We start from the raw sequence: 21,417 nt of genomic DNA on the forward strand, positions 1-21,417 counted from the left end.
ATTGTAAAATTTGCCATCTTGGCCATTGTTTTTTTTCATTAAATTTTTTTTAATGTTTGTTTTTGAGAGAGAGAGAGAGAGAGAGAGAGAGAGAGCGAGCAGGGAGGGGCAGAGAGAGAGGGAGACACAGAATCCGAAGCAAGCTCCAGGCTCTGAGCTGTCAATAGAGAGCCCGATGCGGGGCTCAAATTCACGAACTGTGAGATTACGACCCGAGCTGAAGTCGGACGCCGAACCCACTGAGCCACCCAGATGCCCAGCCATCTTAACCATTCTTAAGTTTACAGTTTGGTGATGCTGTGAAAGAAATCTCTGGAACTGTTTCATCCTGCGGATAGGTCCTTGTAAACAGGTGTCCTTCTCCGGTCTACTCCCACTTGAGAGCATTCTTTATGAGTGACTCTTTCGAGACCTAGCTTTGTATGGCCACTCTCCCCAAGCCTGTGCCTTCCCGCTGGTTCATTTATTCTCTCCTCCACTCATGCATTCGTTTTTCATTTCCTTCTTCACCCACTCGCTCTCTCTGCAATTCCTACCCTGAAGTGACAGGTCCTCAGCGTCAAAGTCTCTAGGGAAAGTCCTTCCTCCAACTGGATCATAGGGGATCCTTATCCCTGTTTTGTTCTCGGATTCAGACTCCTAACTCTTCTCTCTTCAGCTGGTGAGAATCCAAAGCCACTCCGGACCCATAGTCAGGTAAGACACAGGCAGAAGGTGTGCCAGGGTGGCTGGCGGAGAGAACAGAGGACATTGGGGGCTTCAACAGTCCCACTGGCCGGTGGAGGTCTGAGTGCATTGTTGATGGATGGAGTTGGGTGCTTGCCCAAGAGCAGGGAGAATGATCTCTGGGACATCTGGTGGTTGGGTCTCTGGATAATTAGCTCTGGTTAATCTGTCCCCACCCCCATCCCCCATAGAAAGTGGAATGATGGAGGGTCCTTCCATGCTGACTTGGGGGGGGCATTCAAATACTGCCCAGAGGGGACCAGAGTGGGGGATGGGGGAGGCACGGTGGGGAGACTGGGGCTGGGGCACCCAGAACATTGAGAGAAGGGGTAGATGTCCGCAGGCAGGCAGGAACAGAGGTCCCTCTGAGCTGGACTATGGAGGGGCTCCGTGGACACCCGCCAAATCTCCACACCTTCTGCCCACCCAGAATACTCTGCAGGGTGAGCTCTATTATGCTAATCTGGAGCTTCAGACAAGGACGCTTCAGGGAGAGCCCGTGCAGCCGAGACAGGAAGAGGTAGAATACAGCACTGTGGTGAGTGTGAGGGCCTGGCGGCTGGCGGGAGGGGGGGGAGGGGAGGGCCTGGGCTCTGTGAGAGGCACCGCCCTGGGGGGTGGCAGCAGGCAGAGAGGGAAGGGAGGGGCTGGCTTGGTGACCTTGTGCCCCACCAACACAGGGCCACACAGAACCTAGGTCAAGTGTAGACCTTGCCAGAGCTTGGTGCCATTGTGGCTGGGGGCTGGGGCAGAGACGAAGGGGCTGTTGGTGTGGCCAGTGATGGTCAACAGTCAGTGAAGCGGAGCATTTATTATGCACCTACTATATACCACACACCGATGTTAAAGCCTGTGATTTCCCACTGTTTTGGTACCATTATCTCTTTGGCATCAAGTCTACGTTTCAGGTTTTTAATCAATGACCCCCCTGCAAGCCAACCCTTAGGCACAGTGACTGTAAAGTGAAGCGTGGAAGAGGCTTCTCCAGCAGGGGTCAAGACCCACCCATTAGGGGAAGAGTTCGGGGAGAGGTTGGGGACCCTGTTGTTGGAGAAGATGAAGGGAGAAAAGCGTCAGACATATGGCCCTGGGACTAGCAGCATCCTTGTTTTTCTAACTTGGTGATTAATGATCTCAAAGTCGATCCAGGCACCCCACCCCCCCTGCCCCGTCTCCAGGTCTCATGCCTGGGACTTTGTGCTGTGTTTGAACAGGTGGGGTGAAGCAAGGGTGGGGCAGGACAGTGGGGAAGCCTGGACCCACCGCCATGGAGCCCCTCAGGGTCCCCTCAAGTGTCCCTTGTCTCCATCCTGAGCTGGGGACCAGTGCTTCCCCTGCCTCTCCCTGAGCCTCCAGTCTCTCTCTCTGCAGAAGAAGGCTTCTCTGGAAGAACTTCACTACTCTTTGGTGGTATTTGACCCCAAGAGTCAGGATTCTAAGGCCAACAGGATTCCCTCCCGGAGGACCCTGGAACAGGAGCCAGAGTACAGCGTGATTAAGAAGACCTAAGCCTGTGTCTCTGGCCCCACCATCTGGAGGCCTCTGTGGGCCACAGGCCCCCTGAACCCTCACCCATGTCCCCCTCAGTCTGCTCCTCTCAGCGGTCACCAGCAAGGCAACTGGGCCCCCCTCAGGCTGTCGCTTTTGTGCCATCAGCCTGGCCGGCTTGATTGGGGAGGAGCAGGACCTGTAGAGAACCCTCCACCCCCCTACCCAGCTCCTGGCACATCCTTCCTGTTTGTTTCATTCCAGCTGTGTGTGGAGCGCAGAGGCTCAGTCCTGTGTGGCTCCAGGAAAAGATGTGACCCATGTAGGATGGTACCTCTGAATACCTTTATAAATCACAGCTCTGTGAAAGTGTGTGGGATTGCCACGGCATGGGGAGCACTGGCAGAGAGACTGGGAGAAGGCAAAGGCCCTGATGATCGAGTCTCCCTGGTTTCAGAGACAAGGACCCTGAGTCCCCATGGCTCCAGAGCCAGTGGCACGTTTCTCTGGACTCTTGGATGACTTTATTTTTAACATTAAGACATATCAATAAAGTGCAAAATCTCTTGAGAGAGGAGAAAAAAGTTATTTAAGCAATGCGTGCTATGTGTCTGCAATTCTCTATTAAAGAAAGCTCCTTCCTTTTGAAGGCTGAATAGTATTCCACTGTAAGTGTATATCGCACTCTGCTTATCTTTTTATCCGCTGATGGACACTTGGTTTGTTTCTGTGTTTTAGCTATTGTGAGTATGTTGTTAGGAACATAGTGTATAAACATCTCTTTGAAACTCGTTTTTTGTTTTGGTTCTTTTTCTTTTTTTCTTTTTGGTTAGTTTAACTGTGAATGTTTTATTTATTTTTGAGAGAGAGGGAGAGAGACAGTGCAAGTGGGGGAGGGGCAGAGAGGGAGGGAGACACAGAATCCGAAGCAGGCTCCAGGCTCCGAGCTGTCCGCACAGAGCCCGACGCAGGGCTCGAACCCACAAACCGCGAGATCATGACCTGAGCTGAAGTCGGACACTTAACTGACTGAGCCACCCAGGTGCCCCTGTTTGTTTTGACAGCAGCGTCCTAATGGTGGTGAGGTGGTATCTCACTGTAATTTTGATTTATGTTTCCCTAGCAATTTGTGATGCTGAGCAACTTGCCACATGCTTGGTGGCCATTTGTATATCTTCTTTGGTGAAATATCTATTCAACTCCTTTACCCATGTTTGAATTGGGTTTTTTGGTAGAATGTTAGTTGTCTATATATTCTGGATATTAATCCCTTATCAGATATATAATTTGCAAATATTTTCTCTCATTCTGTATGTTGCCTTTTTACTCTGTTGCTAGTGTCTTTGATGCACAAAACTTTAAAATTTTCATCATGTCCTATCATGAGTTGAATGCTGAATTGAATGTTGTGAAGCTTTTGACCTGTGTTTCTTTCTAAGAATTTTTTTACAGATTTCGTTCCTGTATTTAGACCTGTGATCCATTTTGAGTTTGTTTTTGTATATGTTTCTAGTTAAAGGGCCAATTTAATTCTTTTCCACGTGGATATCCTGTTTTTTCCAGCACTGTTGCTTGAAAAGACTGTCCTTTCCCCATTGAATGGCCTTCACTCTCTTGTTGAAAAGCATTTGACCACACATGTGAGGGTTTATTTCTGACTCTTTTTACTCCATTGGTATCTATGCCTGACTTCATGTCAGCATCACTGTCTTTTAATTACTGTGGCTTTGTAGCAAGTTTTGGAGCCAGAAACGTGGGTCCTCCAGATCCTCTTTTTCAAGATTGTTTTGTCTATTCCCTCGAGATCCCACAAGATTCAGTATAAATTGTAGGATGGGTTTTTCTATTTCTGCAAAAAAATGTCATTGGAATTTTGATAGGGATGTATCTTAATGATATCAAGCCTTCTAATCCATGAACATGGGATGTCTTTTCATTTGTGTCTTCTTTAATTTCTTTCAGCAATGTTTTGTAGTTGTCATTGTACAAGCCTTACACCTCTTGGTCAAATTAATTCCTATGTATTTTACTTTTTTTTGTTTGTTTTTTTTTTCCAAATTTTTATTTAAATTCTAGTTAGTTAGCATATGGTGTAATATTGGTTTCAGGAAGTATTTTACTCCTTTCGATTTTCTTGTCAGTGGAATTGTTTTCATAATTTTCTTTTCAGATTGTTCATTGTTAACGTATAGAAATATGACTTATTTTTTGTGTGTTGGCTTTGTATCTTCCTACATTGTTGAATTCATTTATTAGTTCTAACTTTTTGTTTTTGGTAGAGTCTTTAGGGTTTTCTACATGTAAGATCATATCATCTGCAAACAGAGATAATTTTAATTCTTCCTTTCCTTTTCTTTTTTCTTTTTTTTTTACTTCTTCATTTCCAATTTTGATGCCTTTTATTTATTATTCTTGGCTAATTGCTAAGCTAGAACTTCCAGTGTTATGTTGAATAGAAGAAGCACAGGTAGGCAGCCTTGCCTTGTTTGCAATCTTAGGGGAAAAGCTTTCAGTCTTTCACAGTTGAATATGATGTTCACTGTGGATTTTTCATACATGGCTTTTATCATGTTGAGATAGTTTGCTTCTATTCTTAGTTGAATATTTTGATAATGAGAAGGTGTTGGATTTAGCCAAATGCTTTTCCTGCATCCATTGAACTGATCATGTTTTTTTTTCTTTCTTCATTCTGGTAATATGGTGTGTTGCATTGATCAATTTTTATGTTGAACCATCTTTACATTCCAAAAATAAGTCCCACTTGGTCATGGTGCATAACCCTTTTAATATTTTGTTGAATTCAGTTGATAGTATTTTGTTGAGGATTTGGCATCAATGTTCACAGGAATATTGGGCTTTAGTTTTGTTTTCTTGCAGTGTCTTTTCCGGCTTTGCTATCAGGATGATTCTGGCCTCATACAATGAGTCTGGAAATGTTGCTTCTTTTTCTGGTTTTTAGAAGAGTATAGGAGGGATTGGTATTTGTTTTTCTTTAAATGTTTAATAGAATTAATCTGAGAAGCCATCTGGTTCTGGGCTTTTCTCTTCAGAATATATATTTTTAAGTATTTCATTTTCTCTCTGTCTCTGTCTCTCTCTAAGTTTATTTATTTATTTTGAGAGGGGGACAGACATAGGAGAGCAAGAATCCCAAGCAGGCTCCACACTGTCAGCACAGAGCCTGATGTGGGGCTCAAACTCACAAACCTTGAGATCATGACCTGGGCTGAAGTCAGGAGTCAGATGCTTAACCGACTGAGCCACCCAGGTGCTCCTTGTCAGGATATTTTTGATTACTGATTCAGTCTCCTTATTTGTTATTGCTCTGTTCAGTCTTTCTCTTTGTTCATTTTTTTCTTTAAATGTATCTTTATTTTGAGAGAGAGAGAGAGAGAGAGAGACAGTGCAAGCAGGGGAGGGCCAGAGAGAGAAGGAGAGAAAGAATCTTAAGGAAGCTCCACACTGTCAGTGCAGAGCCTGACACAGGGCTCGATCCCATGAACTGTGAGATCATGACTTGAGTTGAAGTCAAGAGTCAGACGCTTAACCCACTGAGCCACCCAGGTGCTCCTCCATAGTCTTTATTCTTGATTCAGTCTTGATTCAGTCTAGGAATTTGCCCATTTCACCTAGGTTATCCATTTTGTTGGTGTACGGTTGAACAACTGTAGCAATCTGATGAATCTTTTTGTTCCTGTGAAGTCAGTAGCAATGCTTCAACTTTCACTTCTGATTTTGGTATTTCAGTTTTCTGGGTTTTTTGTTGTTGTTGTTGTTGTTTTGTTTGTTTGTTTGTTTGTTTGTTTGTTTTTAAGTCCATCTAGGTAAAGTTTTGTCAATTTTGTTGATCTTTTGAAGAAACAAGTTTGGCTTCATTGATTTTTCTCTATTTTTTTTTTTGTATTCTCTATTTTGTTTATCTACGCTCTAATCTTCATTATTTCCAACCTTCTGGTAGATTTTGGTTTATTTTGTTCTATTTTTTTCTTTAGTTGTCTAAGTTGTAAAGTTAGGGTTTTTATTTGAGATCTTTCTCATTTAAAACAATTTTTTTGTAAGTTTACTTATTTATTTTGAGAGAGAGAGGGAGGGAGGGAGAGGGAGAGAGGGAGAGGCAGAGAAAGAGGGAGACAGAGTATCCCAAGCAGGCTTCACGTTTTCAGGGCAAAGCCCGATGCAGGGCTTGGACCCACAACTGTGAGATCACTACCTGAGCTGAAATCAAGAGTCGGAAGCCCAACCGACTGAGCCACCCAGGCGCTCCAGAGATCTTTCTCATTTTTTAACATAAGCCCTTCCAGCTATAAGTCCCCACCTTAGCACTGCTTTTGCTACATTCCACATTTGGTGTGTTGTGTTTTTATTGTCATTCAGCTTTGAGTATTTTGTAATTCCTCCTTTGATCCACTGGTTGTGTGAGACTGTTTAGTTTCCCACAAATTTGTGAATTTTCTAGTTTTACTTCTGTTATTGATTTCTAGCTTTACCCTGTTGTGGTTAGAGAAAATACTTCATATGATATCTATTTTTTTTTTAATCTATCAAGATTTAGGGGCACCTGGATGGCTCAGTCGGTTGAGCATCTGACTTCAACTTTGTGAGTTCGAGCCCTGCGTCAGGCTCTGTGCTGATGGCTCGGAGCCTGGAGCCAGCTTGGGATTCTCTCTCTCCCTTTCTCTCTGACCCTCCCCTGCTCATGCTCTCTCTCTCAAAATAAATAAATAAATATTAAAAAAAAAAAAAGAAAGTCTGAATCTTGCATCCAGGGCTCCTGGATTCTTAGTGTTTTAAAACCCTCTATTTTGAAATAATTTCAAAAAACATGTGAAAGCAGTACCCAAAAGTCCTAATATCCTTTACCCAGATTCACTTATTTTTTGAAAACATTTTGCCACATTTGGTTTCTCAATATGTTAATATCTGTACATATTTTTTTCTAGAATCTTCAGTGAGTAGGCTGCTTACATGGCTTCCACTGGAGTAAGCCTGGGACACCCAGGTTCTGTCCTGCTGTGTGTCCAGGGGTGCTGGATGGCGCCCTCTCCCCATGGTGCCCGGCCCTTGTTCTGCAGTTCAGATTCCCCTCCACAGACTGCCAGCCTGATAAACATTTGCAGGATGAAAAACATTAGGTTAAGTATCCATATATTCATAGCTGGTCCAAGGAGGTGGAAGGTATTTCTACATTAGCCCGAGTCTTTTCGAAAGATGACCCGGGCTTAGAAAATGATTTCAAGACTATGTTTGTTTGTTTTTAAACCTTACAGCCCAACAAGTCGGCTGTTTGGGTGAACCCCTTAGTGCAGCTGGCCTTGGAGCTAGACAGAGGGATTGGACAGCTATGTGTCTCCACCTTGTGGCTGCGTCTGGAATCACACATCTTGGATTCCAAGCGGGGCGTGTTTGCTCCAGCTGGTAGGCCGATGTGGAGGGAATTCTGGGTTTTCCAGGTCAGTGCGGCTGAGCAGGGGAAGGGCCTGAAACAGGGTAAGGACAGGAAGACTCCTGCTTGCTTTGCAGTTCCCCTAACCAACCACCCCGTGGATGTCATTGTGCTGAAAATTCCATTCCTCCCCAAACTTGAGCTCCCTTATTTAGCACCCAATTGCCTCTTCTCAATTCCTGAATTCTTCCCACCCTGACCTCAGCATGTCAGAGGGAAGGGCAGTCGCCCCACCTGTAGCCGGTGTGGCGGATTTGGGGTCAGACAGAACAGGTGTTAAATCCAACATCTGCCCTTACCAGCTCCACATTCTGGGGTTGGCATTCAAGGCCACCCCAGTCTGTTGGCTCAACCATAACCAAGGATGGCCTAGTTCCCCTCTGGTGCTTTTCTCCCTCGCCAGGCTGGTCAGAAGCAAGCTCTTTATAAAGGCTCTTGCCACTCCCCCACACCCCCACCCCAATCCTCTGTGCTGTTTTTTGCCTCTGAGACTCTTTCCAGACACCCCCTCCTGGATTCTCACTGCTGAGACTTCTTTGTTGCCATTCCTTCGATTTATGGCTTGCTAGTCCTCAGCAACTTTCAACTTGACCCTTTGGACTCCCCTTTGCCTTACATGCAAATCTGAGCCACCTGGGGCAAATGAACCACAACACATCCTAACACCCAGGCCAAGGGCAAATCCTGGGCTCCATGTGTCTGGGAAGGAAAGCGGAAAAGGGCTGACAGTGTCTACTTTCAGGATTGTTGACAGAGTCTGTGATGCACCAAGCAGAGGCCTTGAACCTAAACCTGCTCTCCAGATGTGTGAATTCCTCCCTTCTTCTCCCTCTTTCTCTTTTTCCTTCCTTCCTTCCTTCCTTCCTTCCTTCCTTCCTTCCTTCATCTTTATAGTAATTGTTAAGTAAGTCTATAAGGCCCATGTGACACCTGCATGAGTGGGGGAGGGGCAGAGAGAGAGAGAGTGAGACAGAGAATGCAAAGCAGGCTGTCAGCACAAAGCCCCATCTGGGACCTGAAACCCAGGAGCCGTGAGATCATGACCTGAGCTTTAGTGATGCTTAACTGACTGAGCCACCCAGGCGCCCCGACCTTGTGACCTTTCTTTTAATAAATTATAAGAGGGAGCCTAACTCATCCCTCTCCACCAATAGAGCCCAGCAGAGCACATTGGTTGTTTGCAGAGTGACAGTGTGACGGGGTCAACCTCAGCTGCCTTATGCAAGTTGCAACAGCCAGTGTCTTATGGTAACATATTAGAACAAATCATACGGATGGTGGCCAGGTTCCAGCCAGACACGTAGCTATTTAATGAGTATGCTTTAGCATATCCCATTGCTACTGAGAATGCTACTTAAAAAAATTATTTAAACAAACTTTTGCCAATTTGAGAGAAATGAGATTGCATTGCTTTTCTTTTTTTTTTTTTAATGTTTATTTATTTTTGAGAGAAAGAGAGAGAGGGGAAGAGGCAGAGAGAGGAGACACAGAATCTGAAGCAGGCTCCAGGCTCTGAACTGTCTGCAAAGAGCCCCCTGTGGGGCTTGAGCTCATGAACTGTGAGATCACGACCTAAGCTGAAGTCAGACGCTTAACCGACTGAGCCACCCAGGTGCCTCTTGAGATCTCATTGCTTTTAATTAAAATATCATTAATTCAGAAAATACCGTATAATTTTATACTCAGATAATGTCTCTGAACATAAAAATACAGAAGGAAAGGAAAAAGAAAGGTGAAGTAAAAGAAAAAAGTCCATAGAGTGCTCAGAAAATTCTAACACTGCAAGAAAGTATATAATGAAAAGTCCTCTTAGTCCTTCCCAGGCTCCAGTATACTAATCTTCCATGAAAGTAACTCTTGTTTTCTATTTATTACATAGCCTTCAGTAAATTTATTATTATGTTAAAAGTATTTCTTTCTGAAAAGATCACTATTTTCACTGCATATATGTGGGTGACCTTTCCACACTAGCATGTATAAATCTACCTCATTCTGTTTTTTTTTTTAACTTTTAAAAATTTTTTAAATTTATTTTTGAAGGAGAGAGAGAGAGACAGAGCATGAGCTGGGGAGGAGTAGAGAGAGAGGGAGACACGGAATTCGAAGTAGGCTCTAGGCTCTGAGCTGTCAGCACAGAGCCTGACTTGGGGCTCGAACTCACAAACTGTGAGATCATGACCTGAGCCGAAGTCAGACGCTCAACCAACTGAGCCACACAAGTGCCCCTCATTCTTTTTTGTTTTTAATTTTTATTTGTTTTTTGAGAGAGAGCAAGCATGGGAGAGGCAGAGAGAAAGAAAGAAAGAAAGAAAGAAAGAAAGAAAGAAAAAGAAAGAAAGAAAAGAAAGAAAGAAAGAAAGAAAGAAAGAAAGAAAGAAAGAAAGAAAATCCCAAGCAGGCTCTGCACTGTCAGCACAGAGCCTGACTCGGGCCTTGATCTCATGAACCGTGAGATCATGACCTGAGCTGAAATCAGGAGTTGGAAAACTTAACCAAATGAGCCACCCAGGTGCCCCTACCTCATTCTTTTATATATGGTTGCATTGTTTTCATTCATTTAATAAATATTTATTGAATACCTATTATGTGCAGGGGTGGAGGGCATCCTGTATTTCGCACCAGAGAGAAAGCAGTGAAGAAGATACATGGTGTCCTTTCCTTCTCTACCTTGTTCCCTAGTAGGGGGTGGACAGATAATAAAAATCACAGCCCAGTCAATCATTGGAGAGGCCTGGCCAGGTGTCTGGAAACAGGTATCCTGTCCTGGCTCAGACTGATGAGAAGTCTGGCTGGAAGGGATGGAGGGGGTCAGATGTCACCCATTCCACAGATGTGAAAACTGAGGTCTGGGGAAGTAAAGGGGCACACCCTAGTCTACACTGTACAGAGCCTGGATTCAGGACCAGGCTCCAAATAGGCCTGAGTCACCTTCTTCAAGCTGACTTCCTTCACCAGCCAAGTGGGTTTGAGACTAGCCTTACCCACTAGCTACAGCTGCAGGAGGGACAGTGGGATGGGCATTGATTGAGGCGTGCCAGCTGTCAACGCGGTGCGTGTACTCACATTACCCAATGTTAGTGGCGACCTGTGATGTCACTTCCCCTCCCTCCCCTGACCACCTGTCCATGGATTCTTTCTGAATCCTTCTTGTAGGCGCTTCTCCTTCCTTGTGAATTTCAGGCACAGCACAGCCATTTAACATGCAGGGGGGACACAGCGGTGGGAGGAAAGGAGAATGTGTGTGAGTAGCATGAGGGCTTGGTGTCCTTAACAGTCTTTTCCAGAAACATCACTCTGGTGAATTTGCCCGAGTCTGGTCCTCAGGCTTGCAAATCTAGAACCCAGACTCCATCCAGGCAAGTGGAAAGGCTCAGCTTTATGATACTCAACCCAAGGGACTTATCTGGGGAACATTCCTTCCCAGGGATCTGAATGCCTTCATGCCCTTCCCCATTTTTCTGATGTCAGCTCACTGGCAGGTCGCCTGAGTGGGCAGAAGGTAGGTCGGGAACATGGGTGAGAGCAGGTGTCCCTGCACTGGGGGCTCCCCTTCCACAGCCAGGCTGGCTTCCAATGGCCCCCTTGGTCTCTCCCTTCCTCTGGGTCCCATCACCAGATAACCTACTATTGGCTTCCCATTTTTGTCTAGATTAGAGTCTCTCAAACTTGGCACTATTCAATGTTGTTGAGTGATTGCTTTTGAAGATCCAGTTCACATTCTATAAAATTCACCTTTGAAAGTATACAAATCAGTGGTTCTCAGCATATGTACAAAGTTGTACAACCACTACCACTATCTAATTTCAGAACATTTTTTTATTCCCAAACAACAAACAAACAAACTCTGTACCCATGAACCCCACTTTTCCTTCCCTCATCCCTGGCAGCCACTAATTTACCTTCTGTCTTTATAGACTGACCTGTTCTGGACACTGCATACAAATGGAGTATGTCCCCTAGGGGGCAAAATTGTCCCTGGTTGACAGCCTCTGGTTTAGAGGGTTGGTTTGGCTTATCAAGGTTAAGTCAAATCATGACACTCATCCGTCGGTCCTGGAAAACATTCTATGTGTCCTTCTAAACTTCCTCTCTCAGTCTCCCCAGCGCTGAGATATAATTTAAATTACCTTGCCCTTCTCACCAGGAAACAGACTTTTTTTTTAATGTTTATTTTTGAGAGCGAGCATGAGTGGGAGAGGAGCAGAGAGGGGAACAGAGTGTCTGAAGTGGGGTCTGTACTAACAGCAGACAGCCTGGTGTGGGGCTCGAACTTATGAATGGGGAGATCATGACCTGAGCCAAAGTCAGACACTTAACTGACTGAGTCACCCAGGTGCCCCCCAAAACCAGACTCTTAATTATAGAGAAGGAACTGGTGGGTACCAGAGGGGAGGTGGGTGGTGAGTGGGTGGAACAGGCAATGGGGATTAAGGAGCTCACTTGCGATGAGCACCGGGTGATGTACGAAAGTGGTGAATCACGTGAAACTAATACGACACTGAATGTTAACTAACTGGAATTTATTTATTTATTTAAAAAAAATTTTTTTTTTACATTTATTTATTTTTGAGAAACAGAGTGAGACAAAGCATGAGCAGGGGAGGGGCAGAGAGAGAAGGAGACACAGACTCCAAAGCAGGCTCCAGGCTCTGAGCTGTCAGCACAGAGTCTGACGCGGGGCTCGAACCCACGAACCGCGAGATCATGACCTGAGCTGAAGTCGGACGCTCAACCGACTGAGCCACCCAGGCACCCCAACGAACTGGAATTTAAATAAAAATCTTAATAAATCACCTCGTCCTTCTCAGAGTCAGACCGCCCTCGTACAAACAGGCACCCCATTTTCTGTCATTTCCCCATTCCCTTATCCTTATTTAGCATCTATTTACTAACTGTTTTAGGTACCAGGGGCTGCCCGCACCCAGGGAATGTGGAAGTAACTGAAACAAACAAAGTTCCTGATTCATAGCTTTCCTCTTCCTCCTTCCACTCATTGCTACCAATAACAAACATTTGTTGGTGCCTGATGTGCAGAAAGAGGAATCAGGAGTTCTAGAAATTTAAGATGAAAAGTCTGTCAGAAGCCATCACATCTATGCCCTCACTGTACATGGGACATTGGGAGGAAAGGAGGAGGGAGATCAAGGAGACAGTCACATCAGCACAAGGACCAGGATCCACATGTCCTGACCTCACTATAGCGCTCTTTGGCTCCCATTACCCAGGACTGGGGGTGTCTGTCTTGATATGATCACCCCCGCCCCAGGCTTTCTCGGGGTGCTTGATGAACTCAGCCTTATTAACTGATGTGCAATCCAAGGCAGAGTTATTTGTTCCTTTTTAAAAAATTATTATTTTAAAAATTAGTGTTTAAAAATTATTATTCTTTTTGAGTCTAATGGCATTCAAGAAAGAGATTTACCCAGAGAGGAAAAACTAGAAAATTTGTACAGTACCCATCCTGATTTTATTCTCAGATCATCATCTTTTTAGTGGGATGAACTCTGACCCAAACCTGTCCCTCTAGCCTCATGTCCCCTCCTCCTGCCATCAAGAAGCACCCCCTTCCCCGGATAATTCCCCGAGAAGTGCTGGGGAAGGCTCAGAATCCTTCCTCTCCAGTTCCTGCTTCTCCTGATGTATAAAAGGCAGCAAATCCCAACCTCATGGGGACCTTACCCCCAGCAATGTCCAGTAGAACTCTAATGGGAGCCACATGTGTAATTTTAAATTTCCTAGGAGCCACGTTAAAAAAAAACTTTTTAAAAAGGTGAAATTAATTTCAGTAGTACATTTGATTTAACCTAGTACACTCAAAATATTATCATTTGATGATATGGAGATACTAAAAATTGCTTTTTCATAATAAATCTTCAACACCAGGTGTGTATTTGATGCTTACGGTGCATCTCAGTGCCCACCGGCCACACCGTCACATGCTCAGTAGCCACATGCGGCTTGGGGCTATCATATTGGTCTGGTTGCTAATTACCCAGCTCCCAGCCCAGATCCCTTTCCATCTACCTTCTCCTTCCACCCCTCCAGCTGCGTCTTAATTTCATGTGTTAAAAAAGGTAACGGTGCCAGAAATGTACAGAGCTGGGTCGAGTTTTGGAAACGTGGCCATGAGCTTTGTCTTGGTGACTTAAGAAGGAGAATGCATCGGACGTTCTACGTGTGGCAAGCTTCTTTATTGCACTACCACTTCTGCCTGTGGCCAGCCACCCTTCCTCTCCAAGGCTGTCATTGTCTCTCTTTGTGCCCTAAATAAAAGTCTCTAAGACGACCATTCTGCCCCCGTTTCCTGTTTGAAAATTAGGTTCTGGTTAGCGAGGGATTTTTTTCCCCTTCCCATATTTGCTTTATCAGGATCGGTTTCACTGGTGTTCATCTTATCTTTGGAACATGATATCAAATGGTGGGTGGTGGAGACCCATATGATTCTGCGGTAGCCTCTGTGTTACCAACATGGGCAGGGACTGTCAGTTCTTTATTATCCTGGTAATATAATCTATGTTTGTTTGTTTTTTCCCAAGGTTGGTTGGAGCGGGGAGCAAATCACAGCACACCAAGGGCTCACAGCAGGTGCACATCACCAAATGAGACATCGGAAGACACATCCAAAAGTCCTCCACTTCCTGCATAAACTTGAGGGCCAGATGTCAGATGACATCTTGTGCCGTCTCTGGCTGCTCTGTCTGAAGGGATAATCACCAGTAGATGAGCAGGGATGTCACTGAGGCTCAATTAGGTATCTCTGACAAAGGATCAGACTAAACTCTACCACCATATACTGGGGACCTCCTAACTGGGGACTCTGGTCTGTGCCTCGTAGAATTTCGGATTCTTCCTGCTCCCAGGCCCACACCAGCAATGCCCCATCTTTCTTCTGCTGATGTCAGGTGAGGATGCCCTGAGGACATATCCTTCCTGGGAACATGGAGGAGAGCTGAGCTAGCTTAAAGGGCCTTAGCACTGAAAGGGCAGTTGTTCCCTCAGAAATCTGGAAAAATTTCAGAGAGAAATTAGCAGCTGAATAAAGTATTAATAGTTGTTGTTACCAGGGCCACAATCACCTGGGTTTATCCTTAAAAGTGGGAAAGAGAGGGGGCACCTGGGTGGCTCAGGTGGTTAAGCATCCGACTTTGGCTCAGGTCATGATCTTGTGGCCCCCGAGTTCAAGCTCCACATCGGGCTCTGTGCTGACAGCTCAGAACCTGGAGCTTGCTTTGGATTCTGTGTTCCCTCTCTCTCTGCCTCTCCCCCACTCATGCTCTGTCTCGCTCTGTCTCTCAAAAATAAATAAATGTTTAAGAAAAAGAAAGCAGGAAAGAGAGGATGGCTAAGGCAAGACTTGAGCTGTGAGAAGCTTGTGCCCTCGAGGAGCCTTCTGTTTGCAAAAAAGGGGAGTTGCTATTGCCCAGGGGGAAACTGATTTGGGAAACCCAGGAGAGGAGGAAAGAGTCACATTCCCAAAGCTCAGCTCACAGAGAGCCCGAGGCCTTGAGAGGTGGGTGTGAGAGCAGGGAGTTTGTCTTGTTTACATAAACCAAGGCACAGGGATCCAAGAAGATACCAGACAGGCCAGAGAATAGAGTGGGTTCTAGGAAGGTTTCTGTGGCAGACATCTGGATGGCCTCCTACACAACTTCTGTTCCCCCAAGATGGAGCCACCATCTTGTCTGGCTGTCCCCCCCCCTTCCCCATGTGAATGAGTGATCGGTTCAAGGTGTCACCTTTGTCTCAACCGGCCAATGAGATGTCATGGGAGAGCTGGTGGTCAGGGCTCCTGGAAGGTTTCTCAGAGCGGTCACCCGATTTTCTTTCCCAGAAGCCCTGAGTCTGGGTGTGATCACTGTTTACTTCACACTCTCTGGGGGAGAACAGGCCACACGATGAAGGCAATGCTGAGACCATGATGCAAAGAGTAGGAAGCAACTTGCATCAGCCAACTCCAAGGGCATCCCCAAAGGCCACACAAAGCAACTAAAACTCCAAAATGAATAGTTACCAGTGAAACCAGAGAGGAAGCTTGTGGCTACTCCCGCCAAGTGCTCTTACAGAGAGGTCAGTGTTCTGGAATGAACTCAGAGTCTGGGGCACAGTAGACTCAGGCCACTGAAAGGGAGGGGCTGTACTTAAGACACCATTTAAGACCAGAATCCCTAAAGGGTCTGCGTCCTCAGGAAATAGTAGATTAGGAATTACCTGCTTGTGAACAAAGGGAAATGATTCAAACAGTAATAGTAATAATAATTAATAATAACTATAACCTGCTTTTATTGCAGCTTCAAGGAGAAAACGGTATGAACAATCATGATAATATGAATAGCATCCTTTGAGAATTGCAAGCATGAGGCTGGGATTCAAATTTACCCTTCCCACACGTAGGGAAACCCAAAGCAGGAAAACTTAAATTAAAATGATACCCAGCAGAAGCAAACATAAATACTTCCCGGAGGGAAGCCATCCTCAATCCACATTTGGCCACATTAAATTTAGCCAAATGCAAGCTCCCACTATAATATTATTGAGTACAGAAGGAAACAAGCCACCATAAAAGTCAGTAGAACCAACTATAGGTTTAATTCTCTGGAGACTTCTGTTGTTGAGATGATCTGATGAAGAATATAAAGTCTGTTGGATGGGCTTAACAAAAGAAAACATTAAAGGGACGCCTGGGTGGTTCAGTCGGTTGAGCGTCCAACTTCAGTTCAGGTCATGATCTCACGGTCTGTGAGTTTGAGCCCCGCGTCGGCTCTGTGCTGACAGCTCAGAGCCTGGAGCCTGCTTCAGATTTTCTGTCTCCTTCTCTCTCTGCCTCTCCCCTGCTTGTCTTCTGTCTCTCAAAAATGAATAAATGTCAAAAAAAAATTTTTTTTAAAAACATACTGGGGGCGCCTGGGTGGGTCATTCGGTTAGGCATCCAACTTTGGCTCAGGTCATGATCTCAGGGCTTGTGGGTTCGAGCCCCATGTGGAGCTCTGTGCTGACAGTTCAGAGCCTGGAGCCTGCTTCGGATTCTGTGTCCCTCTCACTCAGTCCCTCACCTGCTCATGCCCTGTCTGTCTCTCTCTAAGAATAAGTAAAACATTAAAAAATAAATAAATTAATTAATTAAAAAAAAAAAACCCATAACGATCATGCTGAACAGCAGATTTGTGACCGAAGGGGACATTGTGATCTGGACAGGTCCCCCAGAAGGCAGGCAGAGACCAGCAGATGACACACAAGTGAGGCTATGAGGTACAGAAGCCAGAACGGAAGATCTACTATGCGCCTGCTCCAGTGGTTCTCCACCGGGAGGATTTTGCCCTCAGAGAACATTTGACAATGATGTTGGGAGGCAATTTTTTTTAATGCTTATTTCTTTTTGAGAGAGGGAGAGAGAGAATATGAGCAGGGAGGGGCAGAGAGAAGAAGACAGAGAACCCCAAGCAGGCTCCTCATGGCAGCGCAGATCCTGATGGAGGGCTTGAAATCACGGACTTCGAGATCATGACCTGAGCTGAGATCAAGAGTTGGACACTTAACCAACTGAGCCACCCAGGTGCTTCCATTTGAGAACTTTTTTTAAAAAGCTTCATTGACGTGTAATTTATAGTAAAATGAAAATCCATAGCTGTAAGTACACAGTTGGACAAGTTTTAGTAAATGGATATAACTGTGAAACTACTACCACGCTCATAAGGTGGAAATCTTCCATCACTCTGGAAAGTTCCCTCGTGCCCTTTTGCAGTCAGTCCACACCCCACCTTCAGTCTCTGGCAACCACTGAGCTGCTTTAAAAAATTATAGATTTTTGTGTCTTTTTTTATGTGGGATTCACCTAAAATGTGAATTTTATTTTATTTCTTTATTCTTTAATTAGTTAATTATTTAATTTACACCCAAGTTAGTTAGCATATAGTGCATCAATGATTTCAGGAGTAGATTCCTTAATATCCCTTACGCATTTAGCCCATCCCCCCTCCCAAAACTCCTCCAGCAACCCTCTGTTTGGTCTCTATATTTAAGAGTCTCTTCTGTTTTGTTCCCCTCCCTGTTTTTATATTATTTTTGCTTCCCTTCCCTTATGTTCATCTGTCTTGTATCTTAAATTCTTCATATGAGTGAAGTCATATATTTGTCTTTCACTGACTGACTAATTTCACTTAGCATAATACCCTCCAGTTCCATCCACATAGTTGTAAATGGCAAGATTTCATTTTGATTGCTGAGTAATACTCCATTGTGTGTGTGTATATATATATATATATATATATATATATATATATATATATATACCACATCTTCTTTATTCATTCATCCATTGATGGACATTTGGGCTCTTTCTGTTCTTTGACTATTGTTGATAGTGCTGCTATAAACATGGGGGTGCATGTGTCCCTTTGAAACAGCACACCTGTATCCCGTGGATAAATGCCTAATAGTGCAATTGCTGGGTCGTAGGGTAGTTCTATTTTTAGTTTTTTGAGGAACCTCCATACCGCTTTCCAGAGTGGCTATACCAGTTTGCATTCCCACCAGCAGGGCAAAAGAGATCCTCTTTCTCCACATCCTTGCCAACGTCCGTTGTTGCCTGAGTTGTTAATGTTAGCCATTCTGACAGGTGTGAGGTGGTATCTCATTGTGGTTTTGATTTGTATTTCCCTGATGATGAGTGATGTTGAGCATTGTTTCATGTGTCGGTTGGCCATCTGGATGTCTTCTTTGGAGAAGTGTCTATTCGTGTCTTTTGCCCCTTTCTTCACTGGATTATTTGGTTTTTGGGTGTTGAGTTTGATAAGTTCTTTATAGATTTTGGAGACTAACCTTTTATCTGATATGTCATTTGCAAATATCATCTCACATTCTGTTGGTTGCCTTTTAGTTTTGCTGATTGTTTCCTTCGCTGTGCAGAAGAGTTTTATTTTGATGAGGTTCCAATAGTTCAGTTTTGCTTTTGTTTCCCTTGACTCTGGAGACGTGTTGAATAAGAAGTTGCTGTGGCTGAGGTCAAAGAGGTTTTTGCCTGCTTTCTCCTCTAGGATTTTGATGGCTTCCTGTCTTACATTAGGTCTTTCATCCATTTTGAGTTAATTTTGTGGACGGTATAAGAAAGTGGCCCAGGTTCATTTTTCTGCATGTTGCCATCCAGTTTTCCCAGCACCATTTGCTGAAGAGACTGTCTTCATTCCATTGGATATCCTTTCCTGTTTTGTCAAAGATCAGTTGGCCATACATTTGTGGGTCAATTTCTGGGTTCTGTAATCTGTTCCATTGATCTGAGTGTCTGTTTTTGTGCCAGTACCATACTGTCTTGATGATTACAGCTTTGTAATACAGCTTGAAGTCCGGGATTGCGATGCCTCCTGCTTTGGTTTTCTTTTTCAAGATGGCTTTGGTTATGCGGGGTCTTTTCTTGTTCTGAATTTTATTTTTTTAAATGTTTATTTATTCATTTTGAGAGATAGAGAGCACAAGCAGGGGAGGGACAGAGAGAGAGGGAGAGAGAGAATCCCAAGCAGGTTCCATGCTGTCAGCACAGAGCCCAATGTGGGGCTCAATTCCACAAACATTGAGATCATAATTTGAGCTGAAATCAAGAGTCAGATGCCTAACTGACTGAGCCACCCAGGTGCCCTAAGATGTGAATTTTAGATGAAACTCACACAAAATAAATTGAACCATTTTCATGTGGCATTTAGTACATTCACAATGTCATGCAATCACCACATTGATTTTGTTCCAAAATACTTTCATCACGGCAAAAGAAACCCCATACAATGGTCACTCCCCATCCCCCTGTACCCCAGCCCTGGGGAACCACCAGTCTGCTTTCTGTCTCTATTATTGCTTCTTTTTTGCCCCTCCCAGAATTGTATCTGAAGGGAATCATGTAGACTTTGTCTTCTGCACCTGGCTTCTCTCACTTAGCATGACCCATCCCTGCTCTAGAGCATCTGGTAGGTTGTTTCTTTAAAAACATTTTTTTAACATTTATTTATTTTTGAGAAACAGAGAGAAAGAGCAGGGGAGGGGCAGAGAGAGAGGGGAGAGAGGATCCCAAGCAGGCTGTGGGATGTGAGTGCAGAGCCCGATGCAGGGCTTGAACTCAGGAACCGTGAGATCATGACCTGAGCCGAAATTAAGAGTTGCTTAACCAACTGAGCCACCCTGGTGCCCCAGTTGTGGTTTTTTTTTTTTCATTGCTGAGCAAGACTTGTTTATCCTCTTGCCAGGTGAGAGGTGTGTGGCCAGGTTTCCTTGGGATCTGTTTCCTCTGGAGTCCCCCATGGTGTCCCCTGCAGTGTTTCTTGCCTGCTTAGTGCACAATACCGGTGTGCAGAGTGTCTGAATGAGATGGAGAGAGTCCGAATGTGCCAGAAGGGAGATGGTACACAAGAGGACTGGTGACCGCATGTGGCTTCCGGGTCACCCTCCACCAGGCTCTGACTGGGACGACGTCGGGGCCAGGACCAAGGGATGGACCAGAGATTGGCTGAGGGGCCCAGGCCCAGCTTCCCAGGAGGGGTGCCAGCAGTGGCTCAGGGAGCTTCCCTTATCTGCAGCATCTATCACATCACTCTGGGTTGATGGTGGGGCAAGTCTGGATTTGCCCCAGGGGCTAGGTTTCTCGTTCTGTTCTTTTTAATTTATTTTTTATTTTATTTCACTTTTAATTATTTTTAAATGTTTATTTATTTTTGAGAGAGAGAGACAGACAGACAGACAGAGTGTGAGCAGGGGAGGGGCAGAGAGAGAGGGAGACACAGAATCCAAAGCAGGCTCCAGGCTCCGAGCTGTGAGCAAGGAGCCTGATGCGGGGCTCCAACCCATGAACTGTAAGATCATGACCTGAGCTAAAGTCGGACGCTGAACCGACTGAGCCACCCAGGCTCCCCTCTTGTCCCCTTCTTGTTGCTACCTGCAGAGGCGGATTACATAAAATTCAAGTTCCCAGTTCTGGGTGTGAACTCAGGTGGCTCACTCTGGGCTGGCACCACTGTGTACTTCCACCTGAGGGATCTAGGAGCTTGTCTTTCACTTCGGCTCTGTTGCCACCCAGCTGTGTCTAGTGAGTCATCCAAACCGTTAATTCCTTCTTAAAAAGGAAGTGGCTCTTTCAGTAAAACCCAGGTTTAAACCACATAGTGAATTCCCAGGAGTTCAGCTTTATCTTGGGGACCAACTTAGCACAGAAGAATTTATTTAATTTCATGTTTTTCAGAAGAATTTTTTTTAGTTTTATTTTTTAAAATTTACATCCAAGTTAGTTAGCATATGGTGCAACAATGATTTCAGGAGTAGATTACTTAACGCCCCTTACCCATTTAGCCCCTCCCCCCTCCCACAACCCCTTCAGCAACCTTCAGTTTGTTCTCCATATTTATGAGTCTCTTCTGTTTTGTCCCCCTCCCTGTTCTTATATTATTTTTGTTTCCCTTCCCTTATGTTCATCTGTTCTGTCTCTTAAAGTCCTCATAGGAGTGAAGTCATGATTTTTGTCTTTCTCTGACTAATTTCTCTTAGCATAATACCCTTCAGTTCCATCCATGTAGTTGCAAATGGAAAGATTTCATTCTTTTTGATTGCCGAGTAATACTCCATTGTGTGTGTGTGTGTGTGTGTGTGTGTGTGTGTGTATACACCACATCTTCTTTATCTATTCATCCCTTGATGGACATTTGGGCCCTTTCCATACTTTCGTTATTGATAGTGCTGCCATAAACATGGGGGTGCATGTGTCCCTCTGAAATACCACACTGTATCCCATG

General features: G+C 44.7%; 1 protein-coding gene across 6 annotated transcripts in view; it reads left to right on the forward strand.

Annotated features, from left to right (window-relative positions):
• CD300A (CD300a molecule) overlaps nt 1–14,834 on the forward strand; it is a 36,114-nt gene extending 21,280 nt beyond the window's left edge. For 4 of the 6 annotated variants that reach the window (XM_042917338.1, XM_042917334.1, XM_042917336.1 and 1 more), the window contains 3 exons: nt 659–696; nt 1,157–1,264; nt 14,194–14,834. In XM_042917338.1, coding sequence (XP_042773272.1) covers nt 659–696; nt 1,157–1,264; nt 14,194–14,367 — 320 coding nt within the window. In that variant the 3' untranslated portion in view covers nt 14,368–14,834. The other 2 variants (XM_042917340.1, XM_042917337.1) reach the window with 2 other exon arrangements.
• The last annotated feature ends 6,583 nt before the right edge of the window (nt 14,835–21,417 follow it).

The sequence above is a fragment of the Panthera leo genome, chromosome E1, assembly GCF_018350215.1.
Source record: "Panthera leo isolate Ple1 chromosome E1, P.leo_Ple1_pat1.1, whole genome shotgun sequence".
In the NCBI taxonomy this organism is placed as follows: Eukaryota; Metazoa; Chordata; class Mammalia; order Carnivora; family Felidae; genus Panthera; species Panthera leo.